Source organism: Onychostruthus taczanowskii, unplaced genomic scaffold (genome assembly GCF_017590055.1).
Source record: "Onychostruthus taczanowskii isolate IOZ18803 unplaced genomic scaffold, ASM1759005v1 scaffold32, whole genome shotgun sequence".
NCBI lineage: Eukaryota > Metazoa > Chordata > Aves > Passeriformes > Passeridae > Onychostruthus > Onychostruthus taczanowskii.
In genome coordinates, this window is record NW_024500572.1 from 3,885,730 (window position 1) to 3,910,104 (window position 24,375).

Sequence of the window (24,375 nt, forward strand, 5' to 3'; positions counted from 1 at the left end):
ATATATGGAATGTACGTGTTCATCTACATATTTATATTTATTTATTTATATTTTAAATGTAGCTTTAATCCTTGCCGGCTCCATTCATTAATCCCCGGGCCGGTCCCGAGTGCCGGGAGGATGGAACCGTATTCCCGGGGGGCATCCAGATCCTCAGCATCCCTCACTTTGAGCGCGGCCGGGGCCACCTGAGAGCTGTTTCCCGGCACTGAAAAACAGAGAAAACAAGAAATAAATTTTAAAATGTATTTCCCATCGGGGGCGGCGGGAGGGAAGGGGTTAAGGCCGGCAGCCGGCGGAGGGAGCGGAGCCGCTGGATGGAGACATTAAGAAGCGGCGCCCGGCAGCGGCTGCGGGCAGAGCCGAGCGGCAGCAGCCGGGCTGGGCTCTCCTCGGCCGGCACCGGCATCACCGAACCCCCCCCGGGCGGTACCGGCACCGTCAGAGCCCCCCCGGCAGCGGGGCCGGGCCGCGGGCAGCGCCCGGAGCCCCCCCGGCCCCGCCGCTCCCGGGGGCGGCCGCGGATGGAGGCAGCGAGGGATGGATGGAGCCAGGGATGCATGGAGCCAGGCATGGAGCGGCGGCCGGGAGCAGGGCCCGGGGACGGTGAGGAGGAAGAGGAGGAGGTGGTGGGGGAGGAAAAAGGGCTCGGGGGAGGGGGCAGAGGAGCTGCCTGCGGGGGGAGCGCGTTGGAACCGGGGCTAAAGGGAAAAAAAAAACCCAAAAAACCACACAAATGAACAACCAAAAAATAAGAGAAGAAAACAAACAGCACCACCACCTTCCACAGCCCCCCCCGCCCCTGCGCGAAATGCGATTTTAAAAAAATAGGAGAAAAAAGGAGCGCGGAGCTCCGCGAGAGGGGGTCGGCAGGAGCCCGGCCCGCCGGGAATTGTGCCTGGGAATTGTGCCTGGGAAGCGGCGGCTGCGGGTGCGGGAAGTTGGGGGGCACCGGGTCGCCCCCGCGGCTTTGCGGGAGTTGATGATTCCCGCCTCATCCCGGCAGGGATTTTCCGCTGATTTCTGTTGATTTGGGAAGGGTTTTGCTTCGCTGAGGGAGCCAGGCAGGAGAGAGCTCTCCTCATCCTCATCCTCATCCTCCTTCCCAGACTTTGTGCAGGAACACCTCCGCTGGGGAAATAAGGAGCAGAAGGGAACGTAATCCTGCCAGAAGCCTCTCCCCTGTTTATTTTCCTCTTCCCACATCCATGCTGGCAACTTGGGGGAATAATTTAACATAAAGATGAGCAGGGAGAGCAGAGGCAGTTGCAGAACGGCGTGAAGGTAACCTTGAGCCGAGCCCTATAAACCCCGGCCTCAGTCAAGGCAGGATTAAGGAAACTTTCCTGGCAATACAGAGCTGGGAATCCCAGCCTGGCCCTGGCAATTACAGCCCCGGGGTGCCCCCACTCAGCCTGGCTCGGGCCCACTGCACCTTCTCATCTGGTGAGTGCTGTGTCCTTCCATCCTCTGGGAATTTATCTGGGAGTTATCCTTTATTAGGGGCTGTCCCTTCCCTGGGTTGGGAAAGAGCTCTCCCTTGGAATATCCAAAGCTGTTGACCTCCAGGGGCTCCTCCAAGACAGGATTTGTTAGCAGTTGTTAGTTTTTTTAATGTATATTATTACATTATAGATATTATTAGCAATTATTGTGGTTTTATATAGATTATATTACATCTATTTAATATACTATTAGCAGATGCTATGGTTTTATATTTATTATTCTATTATCTATATTATTAGCCCCTACCATGGTTTTTATATACATTATATTATAATATTCCGCATATTATTAACTGTTATTAGGCCCAAGGAGAATTCCCCAGGGGTTTTGCTCTGGTTTTTGGGATGCTTTCCCCAAATCCTGGTGCTCAAAAACCTGAATCCAGCTGCAGCATCAGGGCTGCAGGTGCCTGGGTCCAGAGGGGCTCGTCCATGTCAATGTCCCTGCCTTTTAGGGTCCTGGATGTTTGGGATCCTGGCAGATGGGAATCCCCCCTATGGAGCCCTGGTTCTCCAAGGGGATTTGGGGATGATTTTCCTCTCCCAGAAAAATACTCCTTTCTTCCTGGGGGATCTTTTCCCCATGGAAAGCTGGGCCAAGCATCAGCAGCTCCAGGCTCCCATCCAGATTCACCATTCCCATGGCTGAGGCAGGATCCAGGAGTGTTCATCCCTGGCTCAGTCCAGATCCTGGGAAAATCTCATCTTCTCCCACCCTCCTCGGACCAGCAGGGACTCACTGAGCAGAGCAGGCAGCTCTGCCATGGGAATTTGTCCTTCCCGATGTGCTGGCTCTCTCTGGAGCCAGGAGCTCCTCCTGGGACTGGGGATGGAGCGTGGGACAGCAGGATCTGCCCGTGCTGAGGGATGAGCCTGCAGCATCCATGGGAACGGCAGATCCCTCCCCAGCCAGGCCCCCTCTTCCTCCTGCAGCAGGATGAGGGGAAAGAAAGGAATCAGCTCTCCCGGGGAAGGAGGTTTTGAAGGAAGTGTTGCACGAAATCCTCCTTCTCACCCCATTAATGTCCGTGGGTTGTGCAAGGCATTGTCTGCTGCTGGAAAAGCTCGTTAGTTAATTGCCCCAGTGCTGCTGTAATCCCAGATTAACGAGGGCTGAGGCAAATCTCCATGGAGCAGACCTGAGAGTGGGATTTATGGGGAGATTGGATTCGGCTCTTCCCTACCTGGGGGGTCCTTGGGGGCTCCATCCTGGGCTGGATGTGCCGGGTGCTCCCATGGGAAGAGTTTTCTGCGACACCCATGAGGGGTCACACTTCCCAAATCCCCCCCTGATGGCCCCCGTGGATCCCATCGGGATGGGATTTAGGCAGGTCCGCCTGGATTTCCCTCGGGACAATCTCCTTTTGGTGCTTCTCACCACCTCCCGTGAATCCCGGAGCCAGGACTGGGCTCTGGTGCTCAAAACCTGGGGATGAAACCCTTTGGCTGCTGCGGGGTTTTTCCTCCTCGTTAAGCACCAGGAGGAAAACAGCAGCGTCCTGGCTTTCCCTGGAATAAGGAGCTGTCAGCTCGGGATGTGCCGGCAGCTGCGGCTCAGGAATGCTTTTCCACAGCGACAGGGACATGCAGGTGTCCATGGATGGAGTGGCCAGAGGATTTGGGGAGGATGAGCAGAGCAGGGAAGGCCGTGCATCCCCCAGGGGTGGCTGCCAGCCCCGGCACTGCCTCTGGAAAAGTCCATCCCGTGTGTCCTAAACCTCCTTCTCCTCCGGGATTCAGGCAGCTCCGTCTGGGGGAAGCTTTGCTGAGCCAGCAGCTGGCTGGGATCCAGCTGTGCTTCCCCGGGGAACAGCCCCGGCCTTCCTCCCGCCCCCCTCCTCCTCCTCCTCCTCCTCCCGGCTCCGGGTGGGAGCGCATTCCCTGGGATGCACATCCCGGCTCCCCAAGGCTGATTGAAAACCGTAACTGGGTTTTGCAGGCTGGGCATGAAACCCCCCGAACGTGAGACATTAAAACTGCTTAGGTTAAACCCTGTCACAGACACTCAGCGTCCTCCCAAGGAATTACATCACCTTTTCCAAGTGCTTGAGTGTCGGGAGGGTGGGAAGAGACAGGAGAGGGAGTCTGGGGGTCACTGAGACCCCGCAATCCAGGGTGGCCTCTCCCAAATACCGCTGTGTTTCACCCAAAAATAGGGAATTAAAGGGAAAATTGAGGTTTCTCAGCCTTGGACGCAGGGATGGGGTGGATGCTGGCAGCAGGAATGCTCAGGGTGGGATGCTGGAAGCCGGCAGGGATGTGGTGGGGGAAGGTTGGGATCCTGCTCCCCAGCACTCAGATTTAATGCCCCTGATCCCAAAGGAGGGAGCTTCCCGTTCCTTCCACAGCCCCACCCAAAATACCCCGGGCAGGTGGGATAACGCTGCTGGAGAGAACTGGATCACCCAGACCCCTGGGGTTACTGCAGATTAATTAATTAATGAAAATGCTAACGATGCTGGGAGGGGAGCTCCGAGCCCCACAGCTGGATCCCCACTGTGCCACCTCATTTCCATCACCCCACAATTCCCTGGACCCTCTCCCTGCCCCATTCTCTGCAATCCACGGCGATTTCCTCCCCTATTTCCTTCCCTGCCTTCGGCAGCACCGGGTGCTTTTTAAATGATTCATGACTTAAACCATTTTTCTTTATGAGCTGCTTTTCACACTTGTGAGGGGAATTCAGCCTCCAAGAACCTGGAACGGGCTTTGATGGAATTGTGGGTGGAGGAGCAGAACGTGAAGTAAAAACTCCCCATTTTCAGCTCCACTTGGGCCATTGTGGAGGAGAATATCCAGGGAAGGGAGCAGAGCCATGGAGATGGGATTACCTGGGAGTTAGAGGTCTGGAGGCAACAACATTTCTTTGCTTCTGGGGGCTGGAGCAGGCTGCTCATCCCAGCTGGGATTGGGTTTGGGAGTCTCTCATCTGTCCTACAGCAAATTCCCATCACCATCATGGTGATCCCACTCTGTGCCAGCCCGTGGCTGTGGAGTTTGGGCAGGAATCAGCATCCTCGGGGAGGATCAGCATCCCTTGGGCAGGAATCAGCAATCAGCATCCTCAGGGTGGGAATCAGCATCCCTTGGGCAAGAATCAGCACCCATTAAGTCGAGGTCTGGAACATCAGTGGGAATCTGCAATGCCAGGCAGCTCAATGTCATAATTAAAAATGGGGTTAAACTTCCCTAAATAACTTGATTAAACAAAATTGCCTTTCTGGGCCACGTTGCAGGCCCTGGGCTCGTGTAGCTCTGTCCAGTGATTGGAATAAGCCAGGGCAGGATCCATCCTGATGTTCCTGGATTTATTTATAGCTCAGCCCTGGCAGAAACGGGGTTGATGCCCTGTGGGCTCTGTCCTCTGGAGAGCACAGGGAGCACTAAGAGGAGGTTGTGCAATTAGCACGACCTCATTTCAGAGGAGCATTTAGAGACCTTAATCAATTAGTCTGGGGCAGCCCTGAATGGATCCCAGATCCTTCTGGATCCCGGTGCCTCATGCCCTGGGAAAGTGCTGAGGCCATTGATAAATTCCCAGAATATTTCAAAGCCAGTTTTTGTCCATAAGAAAAACAGCTCCCTAATTCCAGTCCAAACTCCTCCATGGATTCCCAGCAAGGAGGAGGATTTGCAAACCCCACAAAACGCTTGGAAATCCCCCACAGAAATCCACCAGCAGATGGGCAAATCCTGGATCTTCAAATTGAGCCAATAAATCCCTAAGGAGAGGTTTTTCCTTTGCATCCCTGGCTGGTTTGGCCTGTGGAGGGGATTTAGGGGCTCCACAGGGAAGCCCAGGCCTGGGAAGTGTCTCACCCTTAAGGATGAGGATCCGATCCCGGTGCAGCTTCCTGGGATGAGTCTGGAAGCTGCTGAGTCAGCTGCTTTTAAGGCTTCCCCAGCGGAGAGGAGGCACAAATCCATTTCTCAGCAAAATGAAGGCAAAGAGAAGCTGAATAAATAAACTTGGCTTTGATTTGAGGGCGACTGACAGCTCCCTGTGCACGGCTGGCCCTTGGGAGAGGCACGGGAAGGTTCTGGATGCTCCAGGTCTGCCCTGCTGGGATGAAATAGCCCTGGCTTATCTCAGTTTCATTCCCAGCCATAACGGGGCTTAAATTCAGCCCGGTGAATCTCATTTGCTGCTTCTTTAATGAGTGGAAAAGGGTGAAAATCCATTTTCCACGGGACTGGAAAAGAGGATGGGCAACTCCACCTGGAATCTTGGGCTGCTCAACCTCTGCCTGGGCTTGCAGGCTTGCAGGACATCTTGTAGGACACTCGTAGGGATGGAGGCTGGAGGGTTTGAGGGATGCCCAGTTACACAGGGTGCCCAGTGTCACTGGAGGTTGTGCTGGTGTCACTGGGGGTTGTGCTGGTGCCCCTGTTTGGTACTGGAGAGGATGTGGAGCTGCAGGAACTGCTCTGGGATGGAGGGACACGAGGCTTTCTGGTGGTCCCTTCACCCAAGTGGGTGGCTTTTGGTGACAGCAGGTCCAGGGAACCTCCATGCCCTGGGTCCTGTGTCCCATAAGTCCCGCACCCCACGGATTGGGGTCTTTTACCCCATCCCCTGTGTCCTTCACTGCATTTCCAGGCTTGGCAGAAGCATTCCAGCATTCCCAGGCTGCCCAGAGGGGTGCAGCACCTGCTGTCCCCGTGTCCTGTGGCGTGGGACCGAGGTCAGTCCCTGCGTCACAGCCCTCCCGAGGGGTCACCCCACTGATGTCACCACCCCTCTGTTTGCCAGCCCTATTCTTTCCCCGTCCCTGTGATAAGAAATGTTAATGAGGGGGTGAAATTGGATATTCCCCTGGCCTGCTCCTCCTCATGGAATTCTGGTGGTGGTTAATTTGCTGGTTTTAATGGGCCCATTGTTCTCCCGGGCCGGGGGAGCCACGTGAGGGTGTTTGGCCCTGCTCAGATGGGAGGTGCTGCCTGAAGACAAGTGAACCTCGGGGCTCAATAATTGCAGAGCAATTTGAAGACAAGCCTCAAATCCATATTTGATGGGCCCTTCATTCATCCCGGACCTGCTCCCGCCTCTCCACGCGCTGAGGGATGGATAACCCTGGGTAAAGCTGGCAAATTATGAGGGTTTCCTTGCCCTGGGGACAGCTGACGCGGCTCAGGGAGGTGGGTTGGGTGTGCAGTGATGTTCAGAAGGCATCCCGGGGCTGGGAGGAGGATTTCGGCTCCTGCTGGGATTATACTGAGGCAGAGCAGTGTGTCCCGTTGATGGGATGAGGATTTTGGCTCCCGGTGGGAGCGTGGTGATGGATGCAGGCAGGGAACCATTCCCCAATCCCGGCCGGACCCACAACCAGGCAAACGCCCCCACTGGGCTCTGCTGAGCTTTGGCCCCTGGTGCTGAAGGCTCTGGGGGGGCAGGGAGGGATTCCCCAACCCTGGCACTGCCAGCCGGGAGGATTCTTCCAACGCTGCCGCTCCCAGGGCTGGGTCCCTCCCTTGGGATGCTAGCAGGGGGCTGGACCACAGCGGGTCACAGACAATTCCCCGGCGGATAATTCCCTCCGTTCCCTGCTGTCCCAGCAGTTTTCCATCCAAGCAGCCGCCGGGAGGCCAGGCTGAGGCCTCTGCATTGCGCTGGCTGGGGACTGTCCCCGTTTGCTTCATTAGTTCGGATGACAAATTGTGTCACCAGTGTCCCCCGGCCACGCCGCGGGCTGGGCTGGCACCGGCGCCGAGCGCAGCGGGATTCAGGCAGCGGGGTCGGGGACAGGACGGGACCCCTGGGGACACGGTGGCGACCAGGGGCGGCCGCTCCTTCACCCCAGCACGGGGGTGGATCCGTCCTTACAAACCCAGGGAGCGCTGGCGGGATGCAGGGAATGGCGTTCTCGGATGGTTCCTGCATCCCTCAGCTCCCGGTACCCCCAGCTGATACTGGGAGCACTGGTGTCCGTACTGGGAGCGCTGGTGCCGGCCCTCCTTGCCGCCCCCGGGAGCCCGGAGCCGAGCCCATTATCTGCTCCAGACAATTAGCAGAAGCATTAATGGAATATATGCAAATGCGCAGTAATTGACCTGTGACTCCGCAGTTCATGATGGAGAAGGATGAGCTCCAGATGGCTTAATGAGAGTAATTTAAGCCCCTTCTTTATATGCTGTGCCAGAGCCTGGCAGCGGCCAGCCGGGGAGGGGAGGAGGGTGGGGTGACACTGGGGACACTGGGGAGCAGGGACAGCCTTGGGGACGCTCCATTTGCTCCCCAAACCACCCTGTATCCAGCTCCTACCCCAACCCCGGGAAGGTGGATTTGTTCTGGATAAGGGAAAGCCAGAAAATCCTGGTCAGGGAGTGCAGGAGAGCAGCCAAACACCCCCGGGACCACCGGGCTGGGGCTGCTCTCCCAGCACGGTCCCCCCCTCCCTGGCCATGCCGAGGTGCCACATCCTGCACAAAAAAACCCAAACCGCTGCTACTCCGAGGTTACTCAGCCTTTACTCCAGCTGTGTTGGGGAGGGCTGGTTTGGGGTTGTGCCCCTCCACTGCTCTGCCCCAGCCTCTCCAGCCCCGAGCTCCACAAAACTCCCGCGGCAGAGCCGGAGGTATCTGAATAACCACTCTGGGAAACCAAATTAAAATATTGATGTATAATTCATGCCATATGTTCCACCAATATTTTTTATTTAATCAACTGAAGACAGATGGCAGGAACATAGAGGCCATTAAACTAATGGCACTTTGTCTTTCCATTTATTTCCGTCTCCTTTCCTAAAATAAGACGAGACCGTGACAGGCAGCACACCCCGGGCACTTGGATGTGTCAGCAGGGGCATTTCCCACGTGGCATTTTCCCAGGAAGGGCTGGAGCAAATCTTCCATAGGTGGGGGGTTGGAAGGAGAGAAATCCAGCTGGATTTCTCGGGAAGTCCAGCCTGGTGGGGCTGGAGGGAATTGTCCCATCTCTGCCCTTCCTGTGCCAAGAGCCACCAGGGATGGTCCTGGTGCTCCTGGGACAGCACCATGCTGGTGGGAAAGGGGATGCTCCTGCTGGATGTAGAGGATATCATGGCAATCTCTGGTCCCTGGGGACACGAGGGACTAGAGGGACACCCAGGGATGTCGTGCTGCTGATCCTGTGGGATGCTGGAATAGCAGCACCCCACTGCCCATGCATGGATTTCAGCTGGGATCTGCTGCTGCAGAGATGTTTGGATCTCGGGGTGCAGTGTGTCCGTGCAGTGTGTGTGCACAGCTCATCCTCCTGGGGGTGAAACTGGGTGAAAATGGAAATTTTCCATGTCCCAGAGCCATCCTGGAGCACCACTCCTGCACGATGAGGCAGTGATGTGCAGGCTCAGGGATCTGGGCTCACCCCACCAGCATCGCTCCCACTGCACCCAGTCACCCACCTGGGAGAGGTGGAGCTGCCCCTCCCCAGGGCTGGAAGGCGATGAAGACCGCGGGTGGCCTTCCTCACCCCCTAGAGGGTCAGGGCCACCATCCTCCCGTGTCCTGGGTCGCTTTCCTGAGTGTGCCTCTCCTTTCACTTGCAGGTGGAGATTTCTTGCTCTGGGAGTGAGCTGAAAGGGGTTTCCTTACACAAAGCGTCCCAGGCAGCATTCCAGGCTCCAGGTGCCTCCAGGCACCTTCCATTCTTTGTCTGAAAGGGCAGCGGTGCCGTTCCCATCCCAGCGATGCCTGACGGAGCCGGTGCCGCCGGGAGCGAGGAGCTGCGGCAGCTGATCGGCTTTCAAATCACCTTCAAACCTCGATTTCCTTAACATGATCCCTCCATCAGCGCAGTCCCCGGGGCACAGCCGGGGGACTTTGCCGGCAGGAGAATAAACCGGGGCTGGAGGTGACAGCCAGCGCTGGAACACCCCGGCCACGAGGCGGGGACTCCAAATCCACCTTCCCCAGCACTCCAAGACTTTTTAGGGTCGGGTAACAGCTCTGCACGACCTCGCCCTGCAGCTCTCACCCCATTTGCTCGCCGGGATTCACCTCGCCGGGATAATCCCCTCCTCGGAGCATCCCCGGAGCCGCAGAGCAGCTTCCCCGCGGCGCCGGCTGCCGGGGAAGGCATGAAGACGCTATGGCCAAGCTTTTGCTAAAACTCCAGCGGTATTTTCGGCGCAAACCCGTGCGTTTCTTCACTCTGCTGGCTCTGTACCTGGCGGCAGGCAGCTTGGTTTTCCTGCATTCCGGCTTCTCCGGGGAGCCCAGGGTGCCGGGGAGCCCGCGGAGCCCCGCGGCCGCCGAGGGGCCGGGGCTGCCCTACCTGGGGGTGATGCAGCTCAGCCGCGGCTTCAAGGCGGCAGCGACGATGCCGGCGAGGGGCCGACGACACGGCCCCTGGTTCAAAAGCACCTCCAAGGAGCCGTCGGACAGGGGGAAATCCCGGGAGAACGGCGGACCCCGGAGCCGGGCGCTCAGGGGCAGGAGCGGCCGCGAGAAGGAGGAGGACAGAGGTGAGGGCTGGGGATGTGCGCCAAAGGGGGTTTCTGCTTTTTGCCTCTCCCAGGGGGGCATCACGAGCTGGGGCAGTGATGTCTGAGCTAGTTTTGGGTTGTGTGTCCCTGCCAGGACCACCCCCAGCTGCAGGAAATGTGTATTTATTTGTTTATTTATTTATAAACCACGTGCACGCGCTGCTGGGGCACGGAGGTTTTCTTCCACATCCCACGGGAATGCTCTGGGGAGCAGCACCCTGCTCTGGAGAGCATCAGTCCAGAGAATATTTCCAGAAGGATCTTCTCCCTTCTTCTTCCCTCTTTCCTCTCCTCCCTCCCCAAGTGCCAATGTGCTTTTACTTTTCCATATTCACTCTTTCCCCTGGTGCATCACCGAGCTCTGAGGCCCCCCTTCCTGTTAGAGGTGATTTTGGGGGTGGCAGCTGGGGGGATGCTGTGCCCCATCTTCCTCCCACCCTTTGGCTCTGCCAGGGGCCAAATTCAGCTTTCATTCTGCTGGCCTGAATCAATCCAAAATCCAGGTTTGTGTGGGTGTTGTGTCGAGGCAGGGGCTGGCTGTGATTCCCATGGAAGTGCAGACAGGGCTGGGCTGTGGCCTCTGGAGCCGGGAGATCTCTGCCTGGCTGGGGTCTTCTCAAGTGGGTCTGTTGTTAATGATCAAGGATAAGAAAATGGAATAATTCCTATTGATTTATAAAATTGTTTTTATTTATCCTGAAGGCAGCCAGAGCTGCACATTCGGTGGGATTTGGGTGGCTGGGCTCCAGCAGGAACCCCCAAACCCACGGCAAACTGGGGCTTTCCCAGGGGTCCAGGCTTGATCCCCCAACCTGGGCTGCTCCCAGGAGGGCTCCTCCTCCTCCTCCAGTAGAATGTGGTTGTGTTCATTCCAGGAATGATGCACAGTCCAGGCATGGAAGCCAAAGGAAAAGTGGTGCTCACGGGATTTTCTCATGCTAAAAGGAGCTGAAGGGGTTCCCCCATTGTGACCCCGCTCCGAGGGGTCTCTAGGGAGTTTTGCAAATTAATGCAAATCCATTAATGCAAATTGACTTCAGTGCAGCCTCAGCAGATGGTCCCTGAGCCCAGGCTGTCTGTGTCTATAAAGACCCCAAGCAGTGTCCGTGTCCCGGGCCATATGTCCCGAGTGCTCCAAGATTAACCTCACCCAGCACTGCCAGCAGGGATGGGATGCTGGGCTTGGGATTCCTGGGTTTATCTGCTCCCAGGTGCTCTGGGAATATAATTTTCCCCTTGGAGCATCTTGGCAGCTCCTGAGTGGGATGGTGTGGAGAAATTCAGCATTTTGAGAAATCCCACGTGCCCGGTGTTCCTGGTGTGGCTGGCGGAGCTCCTCCCCCTTGCTTCCCTGCTCCTCTGGAGCCCTGGGGTATCTGTCAGGAACAGGTGGATTTAATGGTATTGGTAATTAAGTGGGGACAGCTTAACGAGCTGGCTGCGGAGGCTCTGCCACGTGAAATCCTTCCAGAGGGAATACTGCTCCAAAAATGGTTTAGAGAGTGATGTGCAGCTGCCTCTTCCTCCTCTTCCTCCTCCTCCCTCTCCCGGCAGTGTCAGATGAAGGTGTGGGTGGAGAACAGCCCTGTCTGCCAGGGAACAGCCTCATCCCCACGGGAATGCAAATCCCAGTGGGAAAGGGCATCTCCTGCCTCCAGCCAGGGAGGTTTTAGGCAGTGAAGCCAAGGGAAGCCCAACCTCAGCCACATCCATCTCAGGTGCCTTCCTGGACAAATCCAACTATTCCCACGTGTGATACACAACCAAGCAATTCCATGAGGATGCAGGGACCAGCCAGCCCAGGTAGACAGCTGGAGCCATCCCTGCATCCCCAGCTCTGGGAAAAATGGGATGCTTGGGGAATTTAATGACAATCACTGGGTGGATGTGTGTGTTTGCTCACAGCCGTGTTTCCAACAGGTTCCAAAATTCCTCCTGGAGAGGTCCACCTCTCCCTACAAACTGCCAGTACCACCCTCCCCCTTCTCTTGTGTCCTCGTCTGTCCCTAATTATTCCAGCTGGCTTCCCAATAAGTGGCAGCACGCATATGTCAGAAGCACTGGATTGAAGGTAATGCACATCAGTCACCGGCTCCGTGCAAGTGTCTGGAGCCATCCCACACCCGCTGGAATCCTCTGACCTGCCAGGACCTGCTCATCCCTGTGGGAATGCTGTGTGGAGTAACTGGGAGTTATGGCTCTGGTGGTTCGAGTTATCTGGCACATTTCTCTCCATCCTCCTCCTCTTTGGCCTCCAGGCTGACTTGGGAAGGTGGCTCCAGCATTGGTGGGGTCTGTGCTGTGCTGGGATAATTGGGAATGAGGGCACACCATGGGTGGGGTGAGCTGGCTCAGGGACCCCAAGGAGACGTGGAAAGCAGGGAGGAGGTGAGAAGTGTTATCCCAGAGCATGGCTTGGAACTGGAGTGTCACAGTGAAAGAAATTCCTTCCTGTGAGGAGGGGGAGGCTCTGGCACAGGATGCCCAGAGAAGCTGTGGCTGGAAGCATCAAAGACCAGGCTGGATGTAGCTTGGAACAACCTGGGACAGCGGGCAGTGTCCCTGCCTGGTTTGGAACCAGAGTTTCCAAAGCAAACGGGAATGCTGCTGCACATCCCTATTTAAGGAAAAACCAAGAGGGGTGGGATCAGAGGGTTGTGACCCTGTCCCCTGTCTGTCCCCAGCCCGGTACATCGGCTGCTACGAGGACAACACCCGGCAGAGGACCCTGCGCGGGATGTCCTTCTTCGACTACAAGAAGATGACGGTGTTCCGCTGCCAGGACAACTGCGCCGAGCGGTAGGGATGGTGACAGGGGCTCCATGGATCCCAGCACACTCCATCAATCCCTGCACACCAGCTCCATCAATCCTTTCCCACCATCTCCATCAATCCCTGCACGCCATCCCTCTCAATTCCTGCACACCATCTCCATCAATCCTTTCCCACCATCTCCATCAATCTTTTCCCACCATCTCCCTGAATCCCTGCACACCAACCCTCTCAATTCCTGCACACCATCTCCATCAATCCTTTCCCACCATCTCAATCAATCGCTGTGCACTCGCTCCATCAATCCTTTCCAGTAGGATAGGATAGGGTAGGATAGGATAGGATAGGATAGGATAGGATAGGATAGGATAGGATAGGATAGGATAGGATAGGATGAAATGGAATTAAATTATACGATATTATACGATGGATTAGGATGTGATAGGAAAATAGGGTAGGACTGGAGGTAGAATGAGATAGGATAGGATGGAATGGAGTGGAGTAATAGGGTAGAACAGACTAGAAAAGAATAAGGACAGGATAGGATAGGATAGGATAGGATAGGATAGGATAGGATAGGATAGAAAATAATTGCAGAATGGGATGGAATAATGGAAAGGATAGGATAGGATCTGATATTTTCAGTTGGAAGTGCCCTGCAAGAATAGGATAGAACAGACTAGAAAACAATAAGGATAGGATAGGATAGGAAAGAATTGTAGAATGGGATGGAATAATGGAAAGGATAGGATAGGATCTGATATTTTCAGTTGGAAGTGTCCTACAAGGGGTATTAGCCCAAAAATGAATCCCTGGCATGCACTGCTGATCCCAGCACTGGCCATAAGCAGGAATGCTCCATGGAATGGAATGGAATGGAATGGAATGGAATGGAATGGATGGGATATTTTCAGTTGGAAGTGCCCTACAAGGATTATTAACCCAAAAAAAAATTCCCTGGGATGCACTGCTGATCCCAGCACTGGCCATAAGCAGGAATGCTCCTTCCAAACCCCCTGGAGCCGGGGGGATGTGCTGAGATCCCATTTCCCCCTGGGCAGGGGGTACCTGTATGCGGGGCTGGAATTCGGGGCCGAGTGCTACTGTGGGCACAAGATCCAGGCGTCCAACGCCAGCGAGTCCGAGTGCAACATGGAATGCAAGGGAGAGCGGAGCAACACCTGCGGCGGGATCAACCGGCTCTCCATCTACCGCCTGGAGCTGGCCCAGGAATCCGCCCGCAGGTGTAAGTTGGAGGCTGATCCCAGCTCAGCCCTGGAATGGGGGGATTTCTCTTGGTGCTGGAGGGGTGATCCTGGCATTCCCAAGCTGGGTCATGGCTCCATGGATGTTCTTGGAGAGTGCTTCTTGAGTCTGGGGTAGTTTTGTTCCTAAATATCAGGAATCTCCTTGTGGGGAATGCTGCTGGCTGGGGTTGGATGGAATGAGGAGCCCGAAGGACTCCTGCTGGACTCCCTCCTTCAGGGAATTTTGGGTGGAGATTTCTTTCCCCACGGCCAAACAGAACCATCAATGTCTCCTGTGTGTGCTGCAGGATGAAGGATGTGCGGGAATTCCAGACAGAGCTGAGTGTGCTCCCTCATTAGCTCCCAATTAGGGAGCTCTATAATTACCCACATTCCCTGCTCACCTTTCCTCATATCCAAGGAGTGGGAAAGGGGATGGCAACAACCAGGAATGCACGAGGGGCTGAGGGTACCAAGGATTTGATTCCAGACCTCACCAAACCTGGCCCTGCTCTCCTCCCTGGCTCTGCCCCTGCTCCATCCCTGGGATCACGGAGCTGATAAAAACAGCCAGGAAAATAAAATATCCCTGACTTTGCTGCAGGGGTTTTGCTCTGACTTTGCTCCATCAGCAGCCAGACGAGCGTCATCCATGTGGCTGCACTGCTGGAGGGGCCAGGAGCCACTGGAGCAGTCGGGAATGCCGTGTCACACAGAGTGGCAGCAGTGTCATTTTTGGAGTGTCACTGGGGCCTCTCTCACTCTCTCTCTCTCTCTCTCTCTCTCTCTCTCTTCTCCCCCAGATGGAAGCGCGATATTCCGGGGCTGCTTCCGTCGGCCGGAAAACGTCTCCATCGCCCTGCCCACCAGCCAGCTCATGCTCAACATGTCCGTGGATAAATGTGTGGATTTCTGCACAGAGAAGGTACTGGGATACACTTCTCTTCTTCATCTTTGTTTCCATCATCATCAGAGTCACACTGGCAGATCTGAACCCAGTTTAGGGACATCATTTTCATGTTTCCAAAAATGGGATAAATGGATTTGTGTCCCTGCCACGGGAGGGAGTGGAGCCAGCAGCAGCCCTGGGAAAGTTTGGGAAGGAGCATCCAAGAATTAGAGTTTAGGTTGGAAGGGACATTAAAAGGAGCCACCATGGGGTCCTGCTCTGGTCCAGGGGTCTCATCCTGGAGCACGGTGCCTCCGAGCAGGGAGGGGAAAGATTGGCAGTGGGAACTGATGGAGGACGGATGCTGGGGTGGGCTGTAAGGATGCTGGGAATGGTCTGGAATTATGCTTGATATAAATTGGAAGGATGCTGGAAATAAGGCAGAAGACGCTGGAATAGGAAGGATGCTGGAAAGGGTTGGAAGGATGGTGGAATGGGATGGAATGGGCTAGAACAACACTAGAATTGTCTGGAAAGATGCTGGAATTGGAAGGATGGTGGAATGGGCTGGAAGAATGCTGGAAATGGGCTGGAAGGATGCTGGAAATAAGGTGTAAAGATGCTGGAGTTGGAAGGATGTAGGGGTGGTCTGGAATAGTGCTGGAATCAGAAGGATGCTGGAAATTGTCTGGAATGGTGCTGGAATGTTCTAGAATTATGCTGGGATCAGAAGGATATTGAGAATGGTGCTGGAACTGGAAGGATGCTGGAAATGTTCTGGGATGATGCTGGAATGTTCTGGAAAGATGCTGGAAATGGTCTGGAATGGTGTTGGAATTGGAAGGATGCTGGACATGGTCTGGAATGATGCTGGAATGGTCTAGAATGATGCTGAGATTGGAAGGATACTGGAAACTGTCTGGAATGATGCTGGGATGTTCTGGAAGGAAGCTGGAAATGGTCTGAAATGATGCTGGGATTGGAAGGATGCTGGAAACTGTCTGGAATGATGCTGGAATGTTCTGGAAGGATGCTGGAAATGGTCTGAAATGATGCTGGAATTGGAAGGATGCTGGAATGTTCCGGAATGATGCTGGAATGCTCTGGAAGGATGTTACAAACCACCCCGCGCTGCCCAGCGTGGCCGGGCGCCGGGGGCGAAGGCTCTGCCATGGCTGGGGGGTGGTGCCAGCGCCGTTCCCTCTGGCCATCCCTGCAGGAATTCCCGCTGGCAGCGCTGGCGGGCACCACGTGCCGCTGCGGCTTTCCCAGCACGCTGTTCCCGCTGCACGAGCGCGAGGACGAGCAGCTCTGCGCGCACAAATGCGCCGCCGAGGAGTTCGAGAGCTGTGGCTCCGCCGAGTTCCTGCTGGTCTACCAGACACAAGTGCAGGGTGAGCTTTTCCCCACCTTTCCCCCAAAAAAATGCCAGCTGGGAGTGTGAGGATCCCGTTAAAAACGAGAGGTTTGTAATTCCCCGGGGAATTCAGCGCTCCCCTGGTGAGATGTGGTTGCTGCCTGGCTCAGCTGCAGATTCTGCCTCTGGCAGGATTCCTCCTTCCCAGGGCTTCTCCCACCTCTCCATGATCCCATGGGAGTCTGCTATCCAGAGGGGACAAGCTCCAGGGAAAAATGTGGGGTGGAAAACGGCTGTGACCAGGCAGAACATTCCTGAGAGAGCAGGGAGCCAGGGAAGCGCTGGGAGAAAGGAAAACTGTTCCTGGGAGAGGAAAGGACTGAAGGGAGCAAGTGAGGACCCAGATTCGGGTGGGTTTGGGTCAGTTTTGTCACGATCCTTTGGTGTTTGGGGCTGTGCTGGAAACATTGCTCGTTGATTCATCAAAAAAGAAGGAATGTTTCTTGGCACAGGAATCCCTGTTAGTCACTCTTCCCTAACACACAGCTGGGAATGACAGAGAACTCTTGGGAAAAATCCTCTTAGGACTTTTTGGGTGTTTAGGACCCTTTGAGGCATCCAGGACCCTTTGGGATGTCCCTCTAAGCCTTAGGCAGGGCACCTTTCCCTCCCCAGCCACCTCCTCGCCCTTCCCCAGCATTTTCCTGGGAGAGGCAGCATTTCTTCAGACATCCCAGTGGGACAAGCAGGTTTCCATGACACATTCCTGATGTGTCTCCCTGCAGACAACCGCTGCATGGACAGGAGGTTCCTGCCCAGCCGTGCCAAGCAGTTGGTGGCCCTGGCCAGCTTTCCTGGGGCCGGGAACACCTGGGCCCGGCACCTGATCGAGTTGGCCACCGGCTTCTACACCGGCAGCTACTACTTTGATGGCTCCCTCTACAACAAAGGTGAGGGGAGGGCGCTCCTGGGGTCCCACCCCATCTGGGGACAGTCCTGGTGACATCCCAGGGGCTGCAGGAAGGGCGGAGCAGGGATGGGTGTGAGTGCTGCTGCTCCGTGGGGTGGTTTGGGATGGAGGGTCCTGGTGAGGGAATTCCTCCCTGGGAGGGTGGGGAGGTCCTGGCAGGAGTTGCCCAGAGAAGCTGTGGCTTCTCTGTCCCTGGGAGTGTCCAAGGCCAGGCTGGACAGGACTTGGAGCAATCTGGGATAGTGGAAGGTGTCTTTTTCCAGGAGGGTTGGAATGAGATGAGCTGTAAGATCCCCTCCAATCCAATTTTGGGATTCTGGTTCTAATAACTCACCCCATTCCCAGCTCCCCCAGTTTAGAACCACTAACAATTTTATCTGGAGACTTGAAGGTTTCTCCTGTTATTCCTTCACTTTTTGTGGCTTTGACCCAAAGCATTTTGAGATTCTGGTTCGAATAACCCACCCCATTCCCAGCTCCCCGAGTTTAGAACCACTCATAACAGTTTTATCTGGAGACCTTGAAGGTTTCTCCTGTTATTCCTTCACTTTTTGTGGCTTTGAGAGGAAATTCTCCATTGCTCCTCAGTTGTTGGTATCTGTATCTGTACCTTGTCATTGGTGGGGTCTGTATCCAGGCTATTCCCTAAATCCCCATTTTCCAGACACCACAGGCAGCAATTCCTTCCCAATTCCTGCCAAATCCAACCTTGCAGGAGGGAGATGCTCAGTGAGGGAGCACTGTCCCAGCCCCCAGGGTGCAGCAGCATCCCAGGGAAGGGAGCAGCAGTGGGAAAAGCCTTGGCTGGGTTTTGCTGAGCCACACGAGCGTGGGCTCCATGTTCATTCCCTGTCGCAGGGGCCAGGAGGTATCCAGGCAACCGGCAGATTTATCCACTGCTGAGAGCCAATTACACCTCTCTAATTGATGGAATACAGCTCCTTCCAGCTTATCCCCCACTCCAGGTGCATTCCAGGGGCTGGGGTTGATGCTGGCTCTGCCCCACGCTCAGTGCAGGGTCCCCTCTCTGGACCCCCCATGGCATCACCCCCACCTTGGGCTGATCCGCTGCCCCACAGGCACAAGGATTTCCCCTGGGAAGAATTTCAGCTGTGCTCAGGGAGGTTTTAGCCATTAAATCTGCCCTTGACCCCTCAGAACAGGCACAAGAGCTGAGTTTGCTCAGGGAGATGTCACCCTGAGGGGCCCCTGTGCCTGTGAGCCACCCACTCATCAATTTTATGAGACTCATAACATGGGAAAATAAATGATTTCCATCTGGGAGAGGGATGCAAATCCTCCTTCACGGCCCAGCTGCTTTCATCATCCAACTGGATTTTGCAACCTGATATCCCTGTGATGCTCCCTTTTATGGAACCATGGGATCCTTTGGGTTGGAAAAACCCTCTGAGACTGAATGCCACTCTTCCCCCAGCACTACCAAGGCCACCACGTCCCCAAGTGCCACATCCATAGGGCTTTTAAATCCCTCCAGGGATGGGAACTCCATCACTGCCCTGGACAGCTGTGCCAGGGATTGATCACCTTTTGGGTGGAGACATTTTCCCTTATATCCATCTAAATCTCCCCAGCACAGCTTGAGGCCAATTCCTTCAATCCTGTCTGGTTTTCCCTGGGAGCAGAGCCCGACTCCCCCTGGCTGTCCCCTCCTATCAGGAAGTTGTGCAGAGCCACAGGGTCCCCCTTGAACCTCCTTTTCCCCAGGCTGAGCCTCTTTCCAGCTCCCCGTTACTCCCACTAATCCCAACTCTGTCCCGGCAGGATTCAAGGGCGAGCGGGACCACTGGAGGAGTGGGAGGACCATTTGCATCAAGACCCACGAGAGTGGGCAGAAGGAGATCGAGTCCTTCGACTCGGCCATCCTGCTCATCCGCAACCCCTACAAGGCGCTGATGGCCGAGTTCAACCGCAAGTACGGCGGACACATCGGCTTCGCCGCCCACGCCCACTGGAAGGGCAAAGGTAGGGCAGGGAATCCTCTGGGAGAGCTGGGAATTGGTTGGGACAGCCCAGCAGAGCTGGAGTTGGGTGTCCATGGGGGGAAATTTTGGGCTGTGCCGTTCTCGGGTTTCTGTGGTTGAGATGACCCCGAGGTGTAAGAAAAGTCTCTTTTTTCCCACGACTGAAGAAGAAGTCAAGATTTGTTGGTTCTGCTTTTCAAGGTTGTTTATTTTTTCTTATCTATTACATTCTTTCCCTGACCTGCTGACCGCAAGTACGGCGGACACATCGGCTTCGCCGCCCACGCCCACTGGAAGGGCAAAGGTAGGGCAGGGAATCCTCTGGGAGAGCTGGGAATTGGTTGGGACAGCCCAGCAGAGCTGGAGTTGGGTGTCTACAGGGGAAATTTTGGGCTGTGCTGTTCTTGGGTTTCTGTGGTTGAGATGACCCCGAGGTGTAAGAAAAGTCTTTTTTCCCACGACTGAAGAAGAAGTCAAGATTTGTTGGTTCTGCTTTTCAAGGTTGTTTATTTTTTCTTATCTATTACATTCTTTCCCTGACCTGCTGAGGTCTGTCCTGCAGGTCGGGTTGTGGCACAGCGCCTGCCCTTGGGGTGGTGTTAATTTTTTATACTAAGAACTACTTTATTTATAATAATTTTCCAATACCTATCACCTATGTTAGACAGTCTGTCTGTCTCTGCTCTAAGCCAATCCAAAAGTGTCACCATCACAGCAGAAGATGGAGGACAAGGAGAAGAAGGACAGGACATGCCCAGATTCCTCCACTTTGCCTCTTGAATCCCCATTCTAAAACCCCAAAATTCTACTTTTCCACCCTGTGATGAATTAACTATCATTCTACTCAAACTCTTGTGGCTTGTAAGTCTTCACACAAAGTTGGTAATTTTTTCCATGGACTAAAATCGAAGGCACAGGTGTTTTTGACTCCGTGCCAAGGTCTCTGAGCCCCTTGCCAGGGTCTTGAATCACCCAGGGCAGCCAGAGGAATATCCTGGGTCCCATGTGCCACCACTTTGGGGCCATCACTTGGTGCGACCATGGATGGCCGTGGGTTCCCGTGTTGGGTGGGACAAGATGGGAAGGGTTGGAACAGGACAGCAGGCCCAGGCAAGGATGGGCATCTCCTGTCCCTATTGTGACCACAGGGAGTGGTGGCAGTCCCCAGCCCATCCCTGCGGTATCCAGGTGTTGTTCCCATGTGTCCAGCTGCTCCCCAGCCACCACCTTTCCCACGCGCAGGCGTGTGCCACAGGCTGCTTAATTACAGCAATTTCCAAATTGCTGTTGTGGGATTGACTTCATTGGAAAGAGTTAAAATGTTTAGCTTGATTGAACATCTGCTACCCTTAATTCCGAGTTTATTTAAGGGGAGCTTTGGCTGCTGTGGCTGGGATGTGCCTGGATTTCGTTATCTCCATGTGCTCACAGTGCTGGGCACAGCCCAGCCCTGCTCTCCCCATCCCAAAAAACCAGCGGGGTGTGGTGTCCCCCACTTCCTCAGCTTTGTGTCCCTGGGCTGGCACGGTCCCCATTGTGTGGCACAGGAGCCTCTTGGTTGATTTTTTTTTCCCCATCCATCTGTGGATAGAGCCAGGATTGTTATCCCAGCACCACTGGGAGCCTCCTGAGCCTTCCCAATCCTTGTCCAGGGATCACAGGGAGCCTCCTGAACCTTCCCAATTCCTGTCCAGGGATCACAGGGAGCCTACTGAACCTTCCCAATCCTTGTCCAGGGATCACAGGGAGCCTCCTGAGCCTTCCCAATCCCAACCCCCTCCCCAGCTTGTCCCAGGCCTCGTGTCTTTGAGGGGAGGGAGATCCAGAGGGGACCATGCCAGCACAGTCTTGGTTGGATGCACTTCAAATACATCACCAAATTCTTTCCAGAGGATGTGTGGAATAATTAGCCAATGGGTAAATTGTCAGGTTAATTAACCAGTGCTGGGAAAGATGGAGATTTTCCATTGCATGGCTAGTGACCCCATTCCCAGCTGGAGAGGCCCCTGAACACGAAGCATGAGGGTCCCATTCCTGGCCTTCCTGCAGCCCAGCTCTCCAGATTATTTTCTTCTCCCAGGAAATAATTTTGGGGCATATTTGGGAAAAAAAATTCCCAGGCTGTCTCTCCAGCCTCACCCCCAGTGCTGAGGGGGTGTTTTCCCATTTCCCCCAGCCCATTCCCAGCCCTGCAGAGGCCAAGCCCCTGTTTGGTTCCGTGGCATTAATTTTACGGCGTCCCTGGAGCGGCTCCAAAGCAAAGTTTTATGTGCTGTGATTACACAAGGTGAATTGTCCTGGATCTGTTTAATGGAACACATCCTGTGGTTAACGGTTCCTCAGGGAATTAAACCCAGTCCAGCTGTTAATCAGGCCTTGGTTTTGCGGGGAGGACACGAGGAAGAGGGAGATGCCTGGAGCTTTAATGCAGCACTGCCAGGGGAGATGCGGCTGATTATCGGTGTCTCATCAGCCCTCTCACCACCTGATCTGAATGGCAGCATCAATTAGCCAGAAGGTTAATTGAGATGTTCCAGCAGAGATGGGAGAGGACACAGGGAACATCCACTCACATTTGTTGGAACACTGGATGCTGAGAATTTTAAACTTTCTGTGCTGAAAGGCAAAGACCTACAAGAGAATACTGCATTTGACCTGAGGCCGTGGAGAGGTTTCCAAAATTGATTAATAGCACTGGTATTGCTGTCGCCCTGATTTTTTAAGATTTTCTAAGCCTTCTGATGTTTACATTCTTGTAACGAACTTTCTCACACACTTCTGTAAATAACTTATTGTTTTGCGTTCTTTTATGGAGGAGGAGAAATTTGATGGACTGTTGGTTTGTCCAGTGTCCTTGGAGAGGTGGCGCTTTCACCCTCCAATCCACCATCACTTTTGGAAATCTATAAATGTCAGAGTCAGAAAACAAACTGCCCCTTTTACCTTGGAAAGAGCAGCTGAGTCTGCGTTGTGGTTTTTTGTGTCCTATAGTGACAGTATTACGGGTGTGTAGTTGGCTAGAAGCGTGTGAAAAAACTTAGATTTGGGGTTTTAGTATATGCGATACCATCTCAGAGCCCACGAGCCAGAACATCCCCTCAGGAGCATTTTTGGGAGGCCAGGAGCAGTTTGGGAGACTAGAAGCAGGGTCCACACTTCAACCCAACCCCCATGGGAGCAAACCCTGGGGCTGAGCTTTGGGGTGTCCCAAAACCAAACCAAAGGATCCCACACACAGGGAATGTGCCGAAGATCCATTTAGCCAAGATGGAGCCAATTCTCCGTCTTGGCTAAATGGACCATATACTAAACCATATATTATATACTAAAACCCCAAATCTAAGTTAAATTGACCATATACTAAACCATATATTATATACTAAAACACCAAATCTAAGTTTTGGGGGTTTAGTATGTAATACATGGTTTAGTATATGGTCCATTTAGCCAAGATGGAGAATTTTGTGTGTGAGTTAGATGGGTTTTTTTGCACCATCTTCTTCACAAACCCGCGTAGTTTCCTCTAACTGGGTGAAATTCCAGCACGTATCCTCTGTCCCCTTTTTTCCCCCCCAGAGTGGCCAGAGTTTGTGGCCAACTACGCCCCGTGGTGGGCGACCCACACGCTGGACTGGCTGCGCTACGGCAAGAAGGTGCTGGTGGTGCACTTCGAGGACCTCAAACGCGACCTGTTCGCGCAGCTGCAGAGGATGGTGGCCCTGCTGGGCGTCACGGCCTGCGAGGACAGGCTGCTGTGCGTGGAGGGACAGAAGGACGGAAACTTCAAGCGCTCGGGGCTGAGGAAGCTGGAGTACGACCCCTACACGGCCGAGATGAGGAAGGTGATCAGCGGCTACATCCGAACCGTGGACGCGGCCCTGAAGCTCCGCAACCTCTCGGGGGTGCCTGAGGATTATTACCCCAGATGATGGTGACCGCAGCGGGGGGATCGTGGCCGAGGGTGGCTCGGTCCTCCCAGATTCTGCTTAATTCCACCCAGTGGGTGGCTCCTCTTTTAACCCTCCGTGTGCTGCTGTAGCTGTTGGTCACTCCCTGCATGAGCCACCACAGGTCCCCAGCCGCCGCTGAGCTTTTTGATGGCCAACCTGGGGACAAGGGTGCCTTCCCTGCTCCCCCAGGGTCCCTGCTCCTGTTCTGGCTGCCCCAGCCTTCCTGGGAAGTGCAGTGGGATGTCTGTGTCCCCTCAGGCTCTACTGGGGACATCGAGCTGCTCAGGCCGTGCCTGATGTACATGGAGCTGAGCTCCCTGGGGTGGGTGTCCCCAAAATCCCAGCCCTGCAAGGATTCCACTTGTGCTTGATGGAATCTTCAGCCTTCCCAAGGGAGGATGGAGCACGGGCGTGGCACTGTGTGGGCGATGCCCCTGTGGATACTGCCTGAGGTTATGGGATGGCAAGGCCGTGCTGTGCAATGTCCCCAAACCTGGTGGCTATGGTCCCTTGAGCCATCCTGTGGTTACCTGAGAATTCCCTGGAATTCCCCAGCCACAGCACCAGGAAAAGTTGCTGCTCCAGCCTCTGGGGGGGCCCATGACCCCCACCAGTGTGTCTACAGTGGAAGCTCCCCTTCCCTGTGGATGCAGCTCCAGAGGGGGACATTTTCCCTGGACAGAGGAGCTGCTGGGACCCACGAGCTCATCCAGGCCTCGTTTCAGAGCTCATGAGCCAGCACATCCCTTCAGGAGCATTTTTGGGGGGCCAGGAGCAGTTTGGGGGATTAGAAGCAGGGTCCACACTGCAACCCAACCCCCGTGGCAAGCAAACCCTGGGGCTGAGCTTTGGGGTGCCCCAAAGCCAAACCAAAGGATCCCACACACCGGGAATGTGCCGATTTCCGGGCTGGCTTTGTGCACAGCTGCATGTGGTCCCTGGCTGTCCCCTCATCCCACGCCACCCTCCCCATCCTGGCTTTGTCCCAAATGAGCTCCCCAAGGCTCCCAACCCGCAAAACCCCTTGGATGTAGGTGCAAAAGCCATATATTGTACGCAGCCTTTTCTAGAGTTAGAGATTCACCAGTTGGCTTTTAACTCTTGATCCTGATAGAAATGCAGGCACAGGTCGAATCCAGAGACCACACTTGGTCTCTATTCCAAGAGAGAAGAAAACTCCCTGGAGAAAAAAAGGAGAATTTCAATAAAAATCTATTTTTCTAACGTGTGTGTGGAGC

General features: G+C 54.7%; 1 protein-coding gene across 1 annotated transcript; it reads left to right on the plus strand.

The window, feature by feature from the left end:
* The first annotated feature begins 207 nt into the window (after positions 1-207).
* On the plus strand, positions 208-24,361 carry WSCD2 (WSC domain containing 2). Its single transcript, XM_041410429.1, has 9 exons — positions 208-606; positions 9,032-9,949; positions 12,655-12,769; positions 13,804-13,988; positions 14,793-14,914; positions 16,098-16,272; positions 17,021-17,185; positions 18,988-19,188; positions 22,764-24,361. The coding sequence occupies exons 2-9, from the start codon at positions 9,574-9,576 to the stop codon at positions 23,114-23,116; spliced, it is 1,692 nt and encodes a 563-aa protein (XP_041266363.1). The 5' UTR covers positions 208-606; positions 9,032-9,573; the 3' UTR covers positions 23,117-24,361.
* The last annotated feature ends 14 nt before the right edge of the window (positions 24,362-24,375 follow it).

Bases quoted from the DNA above. Each gene is read 5' to 3' on its own strand.
- WSCD2 (XM_041410429.1), top strand. From the start codon at position 9,574: ATGGCCAAGCTTTTGCTAAAACTCCAGCGGTATTTTCGGCGCAAACCC. The intron at 13,989-14,792 runs GTAAGTTGGAGG...CTTCTCCCCCAG, and splicing joins CCAGGAATCCGCCCGCAGGT to ATGGAAGCGCGATATTCCGG. The intron at 19,189-22,763 runs GTAGGGCAGGGA...TTTCCCCCCCAG, and splicing joins CGCCCACTGGAAGGGCAAAG to AGTGGCCAGAGTTTGTGGCC.